The following is a 14619-nucleotide window of genomic DNA, read 5'->3' on the forward strand; positions in this document are numbered from 1 at the left end:
AACTGAGTGTGAGAGGCAGAGAGTGTGTGTCCACGTGTGAAAGAGGTTGTGAGTGGTTTCTGATTGTGAGGAGTGTGATTCTGTGTGTGTGTGTGTGTTTGTGTTAAGGCCAGAGGATAAACGCTAGAGAGAAGAACAAGAACAGGAACAAAAACTATAACCAGAAAATAAATGGAGAAAAGAGAGGAGACACGGGTCATCATCTAAACTGGTACTACAGGTAATTCATATATACACACACACACACACACAGGTCAGCATCTAAAGTGGGACTACAGGTAATTCATAGACACACACACACGGGTCATCTAAAGTGGGACTACAGGTAATTCATATATACACACACACACATCAAACCGCACTCTTCATAGCCACACATACATACACACAGCTGGCATGTCATACTAACACACAACACACATACACACTCTTGTACCCTTTAGATTAGAACATGCCACATAAACAGACATGCTGGAATGTGTCTTGTACACAAACACTCACACACATAGAGCCAACTCTGGACACACACAGATCCAGACAGCCTAATCCTCCCACATACCTTCTCCTCTATCTCTTTGATTTGGCGTCTCTGCAGATCGATCTTATCCTCCAGTTCTCTGATTCGCTATAGGGGGAATCAATACAGCAGTCAGAGTGGCTTTCAACTAATACCAGCAAGAGTCACAAGAATCACCTCATGCAATTCTAATCATTTGTTTCTTGTTTCAGATTTATTCCGAATTCAATTTCATCTGTAGCTTAAGATGATATTGTTTGCTGGCTCACACACACACACACACACACACACACACACACACACACCTGCTGTGCTGACTGTAGCAGTTCCATACGTTGTTGTAGAATGACGCTGTCTGCCTGTCTGCTCTGTCGGAGGATTTGCCTCCGCACTGCCTCCATCGCCTCAGCAAGCTCCGCCCTCTGCCTGTCATTCAAAGTCTCGCCCAATCGGCTGTCAGGGTTCTGCTGCAACATGGCATACAGTGTGGCCTCCAACTCCCGCACCCTCTGGATAAAGACCACGCGCGCACACACACGCATAGACACACACACACACACATTGGCAAGAACACATCACCTATGTGTACACAACACCTATGCCAGCACAGAACGCTAAATATTTAATTAGAACACAACACCTATGTGTAAATACAGAATGCAGAATATTTAATTAGAACACAACACCTATGTGGAAACACAGAACGCAGAATATTTCATTAGCCCTTACCATGTGGGCGTGGTCTAAAGCCTGCTTCCTGTAGTCCAGCTCCTCCTCCAGGAAGCCTTTCTGCTTGCTGAACAGCTCCTGCACATTACATCATCAGAAGAGGACTATGACCCGGGCTGTGGTCAAACAGTCAAAACAACTACGCCCCATGTCTTGCTGACAATATCTCCCTGACCTCTTAAAAACATCAGGGCCCAGTTGTTCAAAAAGTTTAATCTGGATCAGAATGATACAGATTTGGAAATCCCATGTTTTACAATCCAGGATCAGGTAATCCATGTTTCTTTTCTGCCTGTTTTTCAAAGCAATTGAGGATACAACCTTTTCAGGATTACGGAATCCGGATTACCTGTGTTTCTAAATGGAACTATATCACGTATCCTAGTGGCTATGTAAGGAACAACAGTTAGAATAGGTGGCCTGAGGTAACTTTGATTGTGTTATCTAAAGAGACCGATAACATCACAATAAAACAATACAAACACCCCCTTCCATTATCAGACCCTTCATCTTATCCACAACAAATAAATAAATATAATCTTACTTCGTCTCCTATTACTTTAACATTTTGTGCCTGAAATCCACCCTTCTATTGGAATCAGGGTAAACCTAATTTTTTGGATCAAATTTATTCCAATCCAACTCAAAAGTGAAGGTTTTATCCAGATCAAAACCAAGATTAGATTACATGATCCAATCCGATTTCAGGATTCTTTTTTTTCCTTTTGAACAACCCATTTTCAAGATTTGATGCAATCTGATAGCCGAAATCCGATCAAATTGCTTTTGAACAACTGGGCCCAGATGCCAAGGATAGATGTGAAGATGAATTCATAAGGATTGTAGTGCTAAGAGAAACCGAAATGTTGTGTGATTACGAAACATAATGCAAATGATACTGCTACAGTACGGGTGAATGGCTAAATGTTGTGTTGCTTTAAATATTGCTGCCATAAGGAATTGTGGGGCCTCCTTTCTTTAAGGATGGTTCAGTGAACCATGCGCTAAATGGGATGAGAAAGAAAACATTTGTTGAGAATTCATTCAGCAAAAAGGGACTATTTGGCCACACAATAGTTGAAATAATTCCTGAATAAATAAATACACTTTGCTAGTTTCCTTCTGGTGCATAGACAGATTAGATTAGATACACGAGATCCCATTTAGAACAAGAAAACATTTCAAAATGAAGAGATGAGAGTTCAGCCTGTCAGTGATGGTCTACCACCAGAATTCTGCAGAGAACCGTCACCATGGTGGCTGCAGGTGGAGGGATGCTCAGACATGCTATGAAACGAGGATGTGTCACTGGAAGTGGTGCAAATACTGATTACCAGACGGTAACAAACGGTTAACTACGCAAGTGATCCACAATGCAAAAATAAGAATGATGATGCATAATGTAAAATAGAAATTTGGCGGCAACACAGATTAACTGATCAAATATGTGATACTTGCTTGTGATAGTCAAACAAAAGATAATAATATAAACCTGTAACTGACTTATGGGTGGGTTGGCATGGCGGGGATGTGCATGTGTGTGCATGTGTGTGTGTGATATGTCACCTTCTCATTCTCCAGATCAACCATCTTCTGAGTAAGAGCTGCCTCTGTGCTGTCTATCTGCTTCAGCCACTAGAGGGAGCAAAAGAGGCGGCAGACAATTGGTAACTGCCCTTAAAACTACTAAGTGCTCAAGCTAAAAATATCCAACCCCAAATCTAAGTCTGTGTAACCCTCCCTGTCAATAGAGTTGTTTATGCATGGTCAATAAGAGTTGTTTATGCATGGCCAATAGAGTTGTTTATGCATGGCCAATAGAGTTGTTTATGCATGGGCAACAGAGTTGTTTATGCATGGTCAATAAGAGTTATTTATGCATGGCCAAGAGTTGTCTATGCATGGTCAATAGAGTTGTTTATGCATGGCCAATAGAGTTGTTTATTCATGGCCAATAGAGTTGTTTATGCATGGCCAAGAGTTGTTTATGCATGGTCAACAGAGTTGTTTATGCATGGTCAACAGAGTTGTTTATGCATGGTCAACAGAGTTGTTTATGCATGGCCAATAGAGTTGTTTATGCATGGCCAAGAGTTGTTTATGCATGGCCAAGAGTTGTTTATGCATGGTCAACAGAGTTGTTTATGCATGGCCAATAGAGTTGTTTATGCATGGTTTGTTCACTATTTACGTTGAAGTGTTCTATAGCAGAAGAAGCTGAGGAGACCGTTTGCATTAGTGCATGGGAGTGAGACAAGGTCAGCAGATAGATGTGTTACATGACATATACTGTAATAGCCATTATATGAGTTTTTAAATGACTATGCTCCAGTGTTATAGTAGGTGTTATATGAGTTTATAAACAGTGGGTAAGTGCTGAACAGAGGTGTAAGAGGTTATAAGAGCTACGTAAAGACCTTCTAATAGGTTAAATGAGATTAGCAGTAGATGCATGCTAAGATGTTATTAAAGTTAAGTAGGTACCTTCTCACATAGGGAAAGCACAGTGCAGGCCTGAATCACAGTCACCTGCTCCTCATTGCGCAGGTTCTGAAGAGGTCATGCAGAGAGAGAAAGAGACAGACAGAGAGAAACAGAAAGAAGAGAAGAGTGGTAGAGGAGAAGAGGCATACACATGCCTTTTTAAAAGTCTGCAGCTACTGTACATGTTCACACACACACACAGAGAGAGAGAGAGAGAAAGACACACACACAGACAGACAGACAGACACACACACACACACACACACACACACACACACACACACACACACACACACACACACACATGCAAAGACCTGCACTCACCCCATTATCTCCCAAAATATCCAACTTTTTCACCAGCTCGGGGATGATCACATCCTAAGGATTACAAACACACACAGACAAACACATACACAAGCATGTTTACAAGTGTGTATGTGTACTACTGTAAGCATATACTAAACTTAATACAGGAACATCAGTATACATGTATTGGACCTGATATGTTCCAGATCAGAAACACATTCAATCCAGAAGCTTCTAAATGTTCCTCAGTGGAACACGAATGCTCCCATCATTTCTGTATCCTGGATCTAGAGAGCTAGCAAAAGCACTCAGGAATTGGAGCATGATAAGGTAGGCTAGTGATAGCCCCTATTGGGTAACACTTTACAATAAGGGTACATTAATTATCATGAACACATCAGCTACGCACAACACATCAGCTAAAGCATTAGGTACTGCCCTCTACATTTTTTCACATTCTTTCTGTGAAATTACATTAAAGGCGCTCTAAGCGATGCTGGGTAACGTCACTTCTGTTGATGTTCAAACAAAACAGAGAGCTAACTCGCTACTCCCTCCCCCTCCCTCCCGTGCAATGGAAACTCTCCTAAACGCGCATCTCGTTAGTGATTGGCTGGAACAGTTTGTTATGTTTTTATGGTCCAGGCTGGACCAGGTTGTTTTTGTTGCTGTTTTTGGAGCCTGGGCTGTCCACAGACACCGCGTTTTTTTTTTTTTACAGTGTATTCAGGGCACAGTCAGCTAGCAGATGGTGAAGTGATGTTTGCTGTATGTGACAAAAAATGTTTTAGCTTGAAACCGCGCAACGTCACTTAGAGCACCTTTAATATCAACAAATCCAGTGCTACTTCTCATGCCATTTGTCAGCATCAAGTATCCATAGGTCCTCATCATTGTTTATGTGTGTGCTTATTCAGTGTGTAAGCCTGCGTGGTGTATGTTTCTCATATGTGTAGATACATCTGTACTTTTGTATGAATACATATGATTGAGATGTCCTATTTCGTGTGCTACACCTGTATGGCTATTTCTGTATTCTGCTCTCTGAATGTCCTCCAAGGGTGTGTGTGTGTGTGTGTGTGTGTGAGTGAGTGTGTGTGCGTGTGTGTGCAGTACCTGCACTCCCTCCTCATGACAGTGCAGTTGTAGGCTGCTGCTGTTTTCCATGGCAGATATCTGGAGGTTAAATGCAGGTGATCGACGCTCCCGTTCCTATTGGTCAAAACACAATTATGCCCACCTAGTCACACTTCTATCGGCCAAAACACAATCATGCCCACCCAGTCGCAATCCTATTGGCCAAAACACAATCATGCCCACCCAGTCGCAATCCTATTGGCCAAAACACAATTATGCCCACCCAGTCGCTATCCTATTGGCCAAAACACAATCATGTCCACCTAGTCGCACTCCTTTTGGTCAAAACACAATTATACCAACCTCCAACATTCTTATCAGTCTGAATACCATTATTCCCATATACTTCCTCTGTTATTGGTGATCAGGTCATTATACAAACCTACTTCCTGTCCCATTGGTGATTTTAACAGGTTTAACCCCACCCCTTGGCCTCATTCTCCTATGGTCTCATAGTTCGGTCCAGTCCCTTTTTGAGACGCTTAAGAGTCTCATGGTCAATTAGAGGTGACCAGATGTTTTAAATGAATACATTTCAATACTGAATGAAGACATTTCAAGACTGAATGAACACATTAACACACTTTATGATATTCGTTCATGACCAGCATAGTTGAGGTGTTTATGTTCTCCTTACTATTGTTCATCAGCTTCATCACCATATCATATGTATGTGTGTGTGTGTGTTTGTTTCTGTGTGGGCGTGTGTATGTGTGTGTGTGTGTGTGAGTGAGTGAGAGAGAGAAACTAAGAGTAGGACATTAGAGTGGTCATGAAGAGAAAGTGCTAAGGTTAGATAAAGAGAATAAAATCCATCACATTGCCTATGGTGTACAGAGATGCATTGCGTGTTTGAATGTTGAATGGACACACAGATGAAAAATGAGTGTGTGAGGTGTGGATATAGAAAATGAGACTTAATTGAAAACTTAATAGAAAAATCAAAACACGAACCCAGTCAAAAACCCAAAGTCCAACAGAAACACTGATAAGACTCATGCAGGGGGATTAAGCAGCTGGACTCAGGGTGCAGTGGAGTCTAGAGTAGAGCATGTTTAGTTATCGCCTCACACTCTAGAGAACTCATTACATATGACATCTGTGTTTGGAGGATTAATATTGTTTTATATTCCAAGTCGTTATCCCGATGTGTGTGTGTGTGTGTGTGTGTGTGTTTTTCATACCTCAGTCATGCAGGATAAGAAGATGCATGCATACACACTCATGTACGTGCACACAAACTCCCACATATGCATACAAACACTCATATGTGCACATACGCACGCACACACACACACACACACTTCACAAACACAGAGACAATGCATGAATAAATGGAGGAATTGAAATCAAATACATTTTATTGCATTCAAACTCAAATAAAATGTCTTAAACTTCATAACTGTACATCTCAATGTAAAAAATTATAAATTTAATGACAGACTTAAGGGCTGGGGGACAACAGAACACAGACACATAGACAAGTGCAAATGAGGTGTGTGTGTGTGTGTGTGTGGAGGGGGGGGGGGGCTGTGCATTATATACATGCAAGGCTGGATAATATGTGGATAATATACAGTGCATCACATCCAGGTGTGTGTGTGTGTGTAGACCAGTTATGAACACATTTTCAAAACAGGACTTATGTGATGAGTATTGCTGAGATGTTCACTGCTTGTGGGATAGGGAAAGCCTTCACTGGAGATCTCCTTTAAGTGTGAGTGTTGCCTGATGCATCCCTCTTTATGTACATTTGTATGTGTGTTGCTATATGTAAACAGGTCACATTAACATGTCTCTATATACACATATAAATGTGTAATGTATGAATGGATGTGTGTGTATGTGTGTTGCCATATGTAAACATATCATGCTTACATACATCTGTATATAAAAATATATGTGTAATGCATGTGTGTGTTATTGAATGTAGACGGCGTGTTTGGCCTGCCGTTGCGTGTCGCCTCCACGTGACGGTGGCAGGGCAGATGGTGGTTGCTGCGCTATCAGGAAGGAGTCTCTTACTTCGAGCTCGAGGACTCGGAACTCCAGCAGCTCATTCTGATCGTGAGAGTCCTGCACCTCCGACCGCAGACGCAGCTCCGCCTGCTCCAGCTGCGTGATCTGAGACAGATGGAGAGAGCGAGTGAGAGAGAGAACGAGAGAGGAAAGGGAGGCAAACAGGAAGAAAGGAAATGATAGAAGGACAGGAAGAGAGGGGGTGTAATGCATAGCATCAAACATTAATGTAGCGTTGAGCTTTATTGTGTCCTTTATCACACATTAATGTAGTGTTGAGCTTTATTGTGTCCTTTATCACACATTAATGTAGTGTTGAGTTTAATTGCGTGTCCTTTATCACACATTAATGTAGTGTTGAGTTTTATTGTGTGTCCTTTCTAACAGCTCACAGATCATATGACCATGGTCCTTTCACTTATGCCAGTAAATAACCTTTGACCTATGCTTACCGGTAATTACACTGAACTAATATTTGAGGCAGCATGAAGCAAACACACACACACACACACACAGTCTACGTACCTTCTCTCGGAGCTCCTGGTTTGTTCTGATGAGGTTCTGCTTCTCTTCCACCCACTTAGCATCCTGCATCACACACACCTGATTAATCATATACACACACACACACCTCAGTGATCTCTCTCATACACACACACACACACACACCTCCTCTCTTTCCACTGTAGTGTCTCACTCACTCTCACCCATACACACACACATAGTTGAGATTCTAACACCATTCATACTGGCGTCTAAATAACTTCATAGAAAAATAATAGACTATCTTTCATCTCATAACACTCATAAGGCACTCCCACAGCTCATACACACATAGCTTTAATACACACACACAACTTATACACGCATAGTCTTAATACACACACACAACTTATACACGCATAGTCTTAATACACACACACACAACTTATACACGCATAGTCTTAATACACACACACACAACTTGTACACGCATAGTCTTAATACACACACACAGCTCATACGCACATAGTCTCAATACACACAAAACACACAAGCATGCATCAAGACTAATTTACACACACACACATGCAAATAGACCACACAAGCATGCATCAAGACTAATTTATACACACACATGCAAATGGACAGAAGACAGGGCTTTGCTTTGACTTTTATTGAACAAACAGCAGAATCCATTACCAGTGTTACAAGAAGTGAAGTCACAAGAGAATACATGCAAATCAAAACAAACAGAAACAGCCAACCAATGGAAGGAGAAGCTGGTCATTGGTAGACATGCAAGGACAGACATTCAGGAAGCTGAGTGGAGATAAGCTTTGAGCCACAGAAAGACAAACTGATGCGCCTTTTTAAATGATTGGTGTGCATGCAGGACTGTGGTGTGACTGTGTGTGAAGCTACATAACCCAAACCGAGAACTGTAACAGACCAAATACACCAAATAGCATTTTTCTCCTATTGACAGTGTACTCATAATTCAATATAACTTGAAAGATCAAGTGTGATTGTCATCATGAAATGATTCTCTTTGCCTGGTATTAGTACACTTGCCTACATTCATATGCAGGTCCTCAGAAAAAAATACTCTGCATAGTGCTTAGGATATCTTTATAAATTAGTCTTTTTTATGTAGTGCTTAGGATATCTTAGAAATTAGTTTTCTTAATTCCTTAACTTAACACATGTGCACGTGTGTGTGTTTGTGTATGTGTGTCTTTAATGTGTCTTAAATTAAAGTAAAAGTATGTGAGTGCTTGAAATTACAAATTTTTTAACTTTGATCTAATGCAGTTAGCTAATCATAAAGGTTGCAATTAATCGTCCAGCTTGCAACTCTGTCCCAATGCTTATATACTGTATGTATGGCATCCTCCTTGTGTGACTGGCAGTGAAGCTCACATAACAGGAGTGTTGCTCCTCATGCACTATACATGATCACCAATCAGAACCAACCTAAATTAAAGTTTTGAACTGTATCAAAGTATTGAACTGTAGCTTGACTTTCAAAAATTAAATTGCAAATAAAATCACAATTGCAATATCTGTCAGAAAAATCGCAATTAGTTCTTTTCGCCATATTGTGCAGTCCTAATGAAATGTCACTGTTTTGCTTTAGGATATATTAGCGTGTAGTGTTGATGCAGGGTGGATTAAAAGTGATCGAGGGTGGTTTGGATGCGGGGTGGTTTGGTTGTGGGGTGGTTTGGATGCAGGGTGGTTTGGTTGTGGGGTGGTTTGGATGCAGGGTGGTTTGGTTGTGGGGTGGTTTGGTTGTGGAGTGGTTTGGATGCAGGGTGGTTTGGTTGTGGGGTGGTTTGGATGCAGGGTGGTTTGGTTGTGGGGTGGTTTGGATGCAGGGTGGTTTGGTTGTGGAGTGGTTTGGTTGTGGGGTGGTTTGGTTGTGGAGTGGTTTGGATGCAGGGTGCGTGCACCATATTAAGAGCACTTGGAACGCAGCACCAGATGAGTGGGCGGAGCATGAGTAAAACACAGCCAGGGCATTGCGGGATTGGCCAGCGTAGCTGTGACATCACATAGTGAGGCTTCGGCACACCCTGTCAGCATAGCGCCAGCACAGGCCCCCCGCCACCAGACAGACAAGCAGCACAACCAATAAGAGTGGAGCCAGGACGCCCCGTTCCCCGCCCTTTCTCTGCGTTACCTGCCCCTTCTCGGCCAGGCTGCGCTCCAGGTCCACGATCCGCGCCTGACAGGCGGTCAGCTCCGCCTGCAGCTGCTCCCGCGTCTGATGGACACACAGCACAGCCAATCAGACAGGCACAGGGAGAGCACACAGCCAATCAGAGACGCAGACATGTAACCATCACATGTAACCATCACATCAATCAGGACAGTCATCAGGGCACACATCATCAGAATAGTAAAAACGCACAGATAGAAATTGGAGTGCAAGTGTACACACACACACACACATTCACACACACTCACACATTCACACACACACACACACTCACACACACACACTCACACATACTCACAGACACACACACACACACACACACACACACACACACACACACACACACACACACACACACACACACACACACACACACACACACACACACACACACACACAAACACCCCAGTGCCTCTATGGATCCAGGGGGCAGTGGCCTCATATACGTAAGCAAAGGCTGTGAGGACATACACACACACACACACACACACACACAAACACAAGCACACAGACTTACCCTACAATGTCTCTCTGGATCTAGTGGGCCGGTGGTCTCTTGAAGGAGGGCGTAAGCTCGCTGTAGAGCCTGGTATTCACGAGTCAGTTGACGGAAACGTAGCTCCGCCTCCTCCCTGCAGAAAGTCTGACCAATCACAAACAAGAGGTAAGCACTCTTTACAGATAAGCACCCCGAAGACATAATCATTCTAACTGAGCTGCATTTTAGATTTTGCCAACAGTTTAAATACACACTCTCTCTGACACTACATTATAGAAATTGCCAACAGTTTAAATACACACACATACGCTGACACTGACACAACTGGTCTAACTGAGTTGAGATTTCCAACTATATTCCTGTGCTTTAAACTAAACTGAATATAAATAAATAAATAAAACAATTACAGAGTTAGGCGGGGTTTACACTGACAAGAGTTTTCCCCTCCAGGCGCTCAAATTCAATTGTTTCCCTTTGGAAAGGCGCAACTGACCATTGCAACGCGCCTCGTGTTTATAAAACCGGGGCACAAGCAGACAAAAAGGCGGGCTTCTAAAAACATGAGACGCTGAAAGTTAAAAATAGTTTAACTTTTTGAGGTTGCGTTTTTTTCAACAATGGGTCGTTGCTTAGCTGCCAAGCTAAATATAATGTATCATAGCAACAACATGTACACAATCAATTTCTACCTGGCACGTTTTTTAACTCTCACTAATTTGGAATAATCACGCTCTGGAGGTGAAAAAGGCGAGTCAGTGTGAACGCCCCCTAACACTGCTGCTAAAAGTCAACCAGAAGGATAATCCCTCAACTCATATGCAATAAGTCACACAGCACATGGATACTAACGCAGCAATGCAATCAGCAATAACAGAGTAGGTACATGATGTAGTGATGCTTACATGTACACACATCCAAATGCTCTTATAAATGTTTTATAAGTGTTTTATAAAGTTTATAAATGTATTATAGTTGTTAATAAGATGGCTCTTCCATACATACACATCCAAATGTTCTTATATATGTTTTATAAGTGTTTTATAAACGTTTCTAAATGTGTTATAGATGTTAGTAAGACCATCCTTACATCCTCTGGATCCTCCTCTGGGGTGGCCGGGGTGTGGTCAGTGTTGAAGGAGGTGAGCGAGGAGGTTTCCGAATCCACAGACTCCTCATCAAATCCAAAATATGTCTCCACAACATGCTTCTGCAGCACAGAAAGAAGAGAAAGAGAGAGCAAGATAGGAGAGAAAGAGAGAGAGAGAGAGAGAGAGAGAGAGAGAGAGAGAGAGAGAGAGAGAGAGAGAGAAAGATGGAGAATATACTTGAATACTGGTAGAATAATATATACTCTTCAGACATATTGCGCAGGAGATTTTTTTGTCCAAGGTCATTATTTTGTCCAAGGTCATTAGTCAAGGTCATCTGGTTGGCAACAACGAGAAAGTTCATATTTAACATAAAACAATATATTACCATAACTAAAGTATAACATGACTGCATGGTAGCAGTCCAAACAAATCATCAAACTAATGCAGGTGACAAACTAAAGACACTTTATCAGAGCTACACAGAGCTATACACACACATACACACACAGGTTTGCACTGATGTGACCCTTGAATCATTAGTATTTCAAGCTTCCTTGTGTGTGTATGTGTGGGTGTGTGTGTGTGTGGTCTTACCATCATTTTTATAGGTCATCTCCTGACAGCCAGAGAAATAAAGACAAACCAGTGCACACAGACATATGAAGGACGAGAAATAGAGAATAAGCAGGAAGTATTCCGTCATCTTGAGTGTGTGTGTGCGCGCGTGTGGAAGAAAGCGTGAGCTGGTCCAAAGCACTGAAAAGCACTAAAAAGCACTAATCTTCACCACGTCCTTCAGCATTGTGACCTTCTCAGTCATCGGCATCATCATCATCATCATTGTTCTTCTGCTTGAACAGTCAAACTGAAAGGTTCCAGCAACGACGACACAGCGACGGTCAAGAGACAGGTTTCTTACAGCGCCAGTCCATGTGTGTGTGTGTCGAACAATAACGCACTACTGGTTTATATGTGTTTGCATGTGTGTGGAAATGAGCAAGTTTATACACAGAGTTAACTCCTCCCCCTTGGTAACATCCTCTGTGTTTTTCAACTATGAAAGCTCCACCTGGCAACAGCTCTCAATCTTTACCCCCACTCTCTTTTTCTCTCTCTCTCTCTCACACACACACACACATACACAAACGAGAACGAGAGAGAGAGGGAGAGAGGAAAAGAGAGAGAGGCCCTGAAGAGTCCCCAAGAGTCCAATTAGATCTCATCCCCAAACACATCCTCCATCTATCTTTCCATGTCTCTCTCTCTCTCTCTCTCTCTCTCTCTCTCTCTCTCTCTCACACACACACACACACACACACACACACACACACACACACACACACACACACACACACACACATTGCTACACACAGTTGCTTGGTAATGCCACATCAACCAGCTGAAGCCCGCGGAGAGAACATAGACATACAGTAAGGGCCTACACTAAGATGAGAACATCCTGAGAGAGGGATGAAAGAACGAGGGAGGAAGAGGAAGATAGAGACAGGAGGGCAGAGAGAGGGAGAGAAAAGAGGAGAGGAAAGAGGGAGGAGGACAGAGTGAGAGATGAAGTGAGGAGGGGAGATGGAAGGAGAGGTGCGCTCACCTTGGGCACTTTCAGACCTTTCCGCTTGTTCTTCTTGTTCATCGGCAACTTCTCTCGCTCCTGAGGAGAAAGAGGAAAAACAATTGACATCAGTCACCCTGAAACACACACACACACACACACACACACTGACAAAATCTGTTCATGTGTCAAAAGTCTGAACAATGGTGTTTTTTATCTCAAATGAATGAACCAGTATCTAATCTATTGCTTTAAAAGAACAATGTGTGTGCTTGTGTGTTTACTTTCAAGATTCATGAATGTACAGATCAGGTGATATGTTATGAAGCTATCTAACTATAAAAAGCCAATAGGTAAATATCTATAATATGCTTTATTACATTCTATAAATAATGCAGATTCGTTAAAATATTAGGACACAAGATGATTAAGTGATGAAAGGAGGAGAAGGAGGGAGAGAAAAGAAGGATAGAAGAGCTTGGAGGTGTGCCCTCATGCAATCACTCCTAACGATGTAAACAAACTAATTAACCTCACAGCATGAAAAAGCTAATCAGCTAACAAATAATTACTCAACTGGTGCAATTATGCATCAATGTCAAAAGACAAGACAAAAATCACACACTCAAACAGACATACTTTGTACATAAATCAGTTTGTTAACCGAGATCTCAAAATAAACTAAAAGATTGAGATCGGGCAAAAAAAAAAACAGTCCATAACTAACGCACAAATACACACACACACACACACACACACACACACACCGGTACACACATACAGATACTTATTCTAAATGTACCCCTATAATGTTGAGACATTTTGCCAGCACAGACAATAAGACGTTTTTTAGTTGTAGTTTCTTTCACTGTGAATAACTCATGCCTATGGCACACAGTTGTAAGACAGACGCGCTGCAAGAGTGTAGCCATAGCAACCCACCTGCAGCTCCTCGATGAATCTGCGCTGCTCCGTCACCTGGAGACGCAGAAACTCCACCTCCTGCTGTTCATGGGCGTGGCTTAGGTCTGTTAGCGAGCTGGGCCGTCTTAAAGCGGCATGCTGGGAGTTTGACTGCTGTGAGGAGTTCTCCTTCTGAGAGCGAGAGAAACACAGAGTAGATATGGGCTCTGTGGTGCAGTACTGGGAACAGCATATATGGGCTCTGTGGTGCAGTACTGGGAACAGCATATATGGGCTCTGTGGTGCAGTACTGGGAACAGCATATGGGCTCTGTGGTGCAGTACTGGGAAAAGCATATGGGCTCTGTGGTGCAGTAGTGGGAACAGCATATGGGCTCTGTGGTGCAGTAGTGGGAAAAGCATATGGGCTCTGTGGTGCAGTAGTGGGAACAGCATACGGGCTCTGTGGTGCAGTACTGGGAAAAGCATATGGGCTCTGTGGTGCAGTACTGGGAAAAGCATATGGGCTCTGTGGTGCAGTACTGGGAAAAGCATATGGGCTCTGTGGTGCAGTACTGGGAAAAGCATATGGGCTCTGTGCACAAGTCGGCAAACCAGTTTCCTGTTCATTGACATGGCTGTCAACAAGTTAGGACAAGTTTTT

The 14619-nt window shown here is 42.5% G+C and overlaps 1 protein-coding gene across 2 annotated transcripts in view; it reads right to left on the reverse strand.

Moving 5' to 3' along the window:
* Positions 1–103: 103 nt before the first annotated feature.
* Positions 104–14619, reverse strand: part of jakmip1 (janus kinase and microtubule interacting protein 1) — a 29080-nt gene continuing 14564 nt past the window's right edge. Inside the window, exons 8-22 of one of the 2 annotated variants that reach the window (XM_076287602.1) lie at positions 13996–14148; positions 13093–13152; positions 11483–11599; positions 10414–10539; positions 9858–9941; positions 7718–7780; positions 7199–7297; positions 5153–5248; positions 4055–4108; positions 3731–3796; positions 2813–2881; positions 1247–1324; positions 823–1026; positions 560–625; positions 104–154 (exon numbers count right to left, since the gene is read on the reverse strand). In XM_076287602.1, coding sequence (XP_076143717.1) covers positions 104–154; positions 560–625; positions 823–1026; positions 1247–1324; positions 2813–2881; positions 3731–3796; positions 4055–4108; positions 5153–5248; positions 7199–7297; positions 7718–7780; positions 9858–9941; positions 10414–10539; positions 11483–11599; positions 13093–13152; positions 13996–14148 — 1386 coding nt within the window. Of the gene's footprint in view, positions 155–559; positions 626–822; positions 1027–1246; positions 1325–2812; positions 2882–3730; positions 3797–4054; positions 4109–5152; positions 5249–6588; positions 7298–7717; positions 7781–9857; positions 9942–10413; positions 10540–11482; positions 11603–13092; positions 13153–13995; positions 14149–14619 lie in introns of those variants that run through there. The other variant, XM_076287603.1, reaches the window with a different exon arrangement.

The sequence above is a fragment of the Alosa pseudoharengus genome, unplaced genomic scaffold (assembly GCF_046254945.1).
Source record: "Alosa pseudoharengus isolate Yale_2024_CS ecotype anadromous, Long Island Sound unplaced genomic scaffold, YU_APseudo_1.1 YU_APseudo_1.1_scf_16, whole genome shotgun sequence".
Taxonomy (NCBI): domain Eukaryota; kingdom Metazoa; phylum Chordata; class Actinopteri; order Clupeiformes; family Clupeidae; genus Alosa; species Alosa pseudoharengus.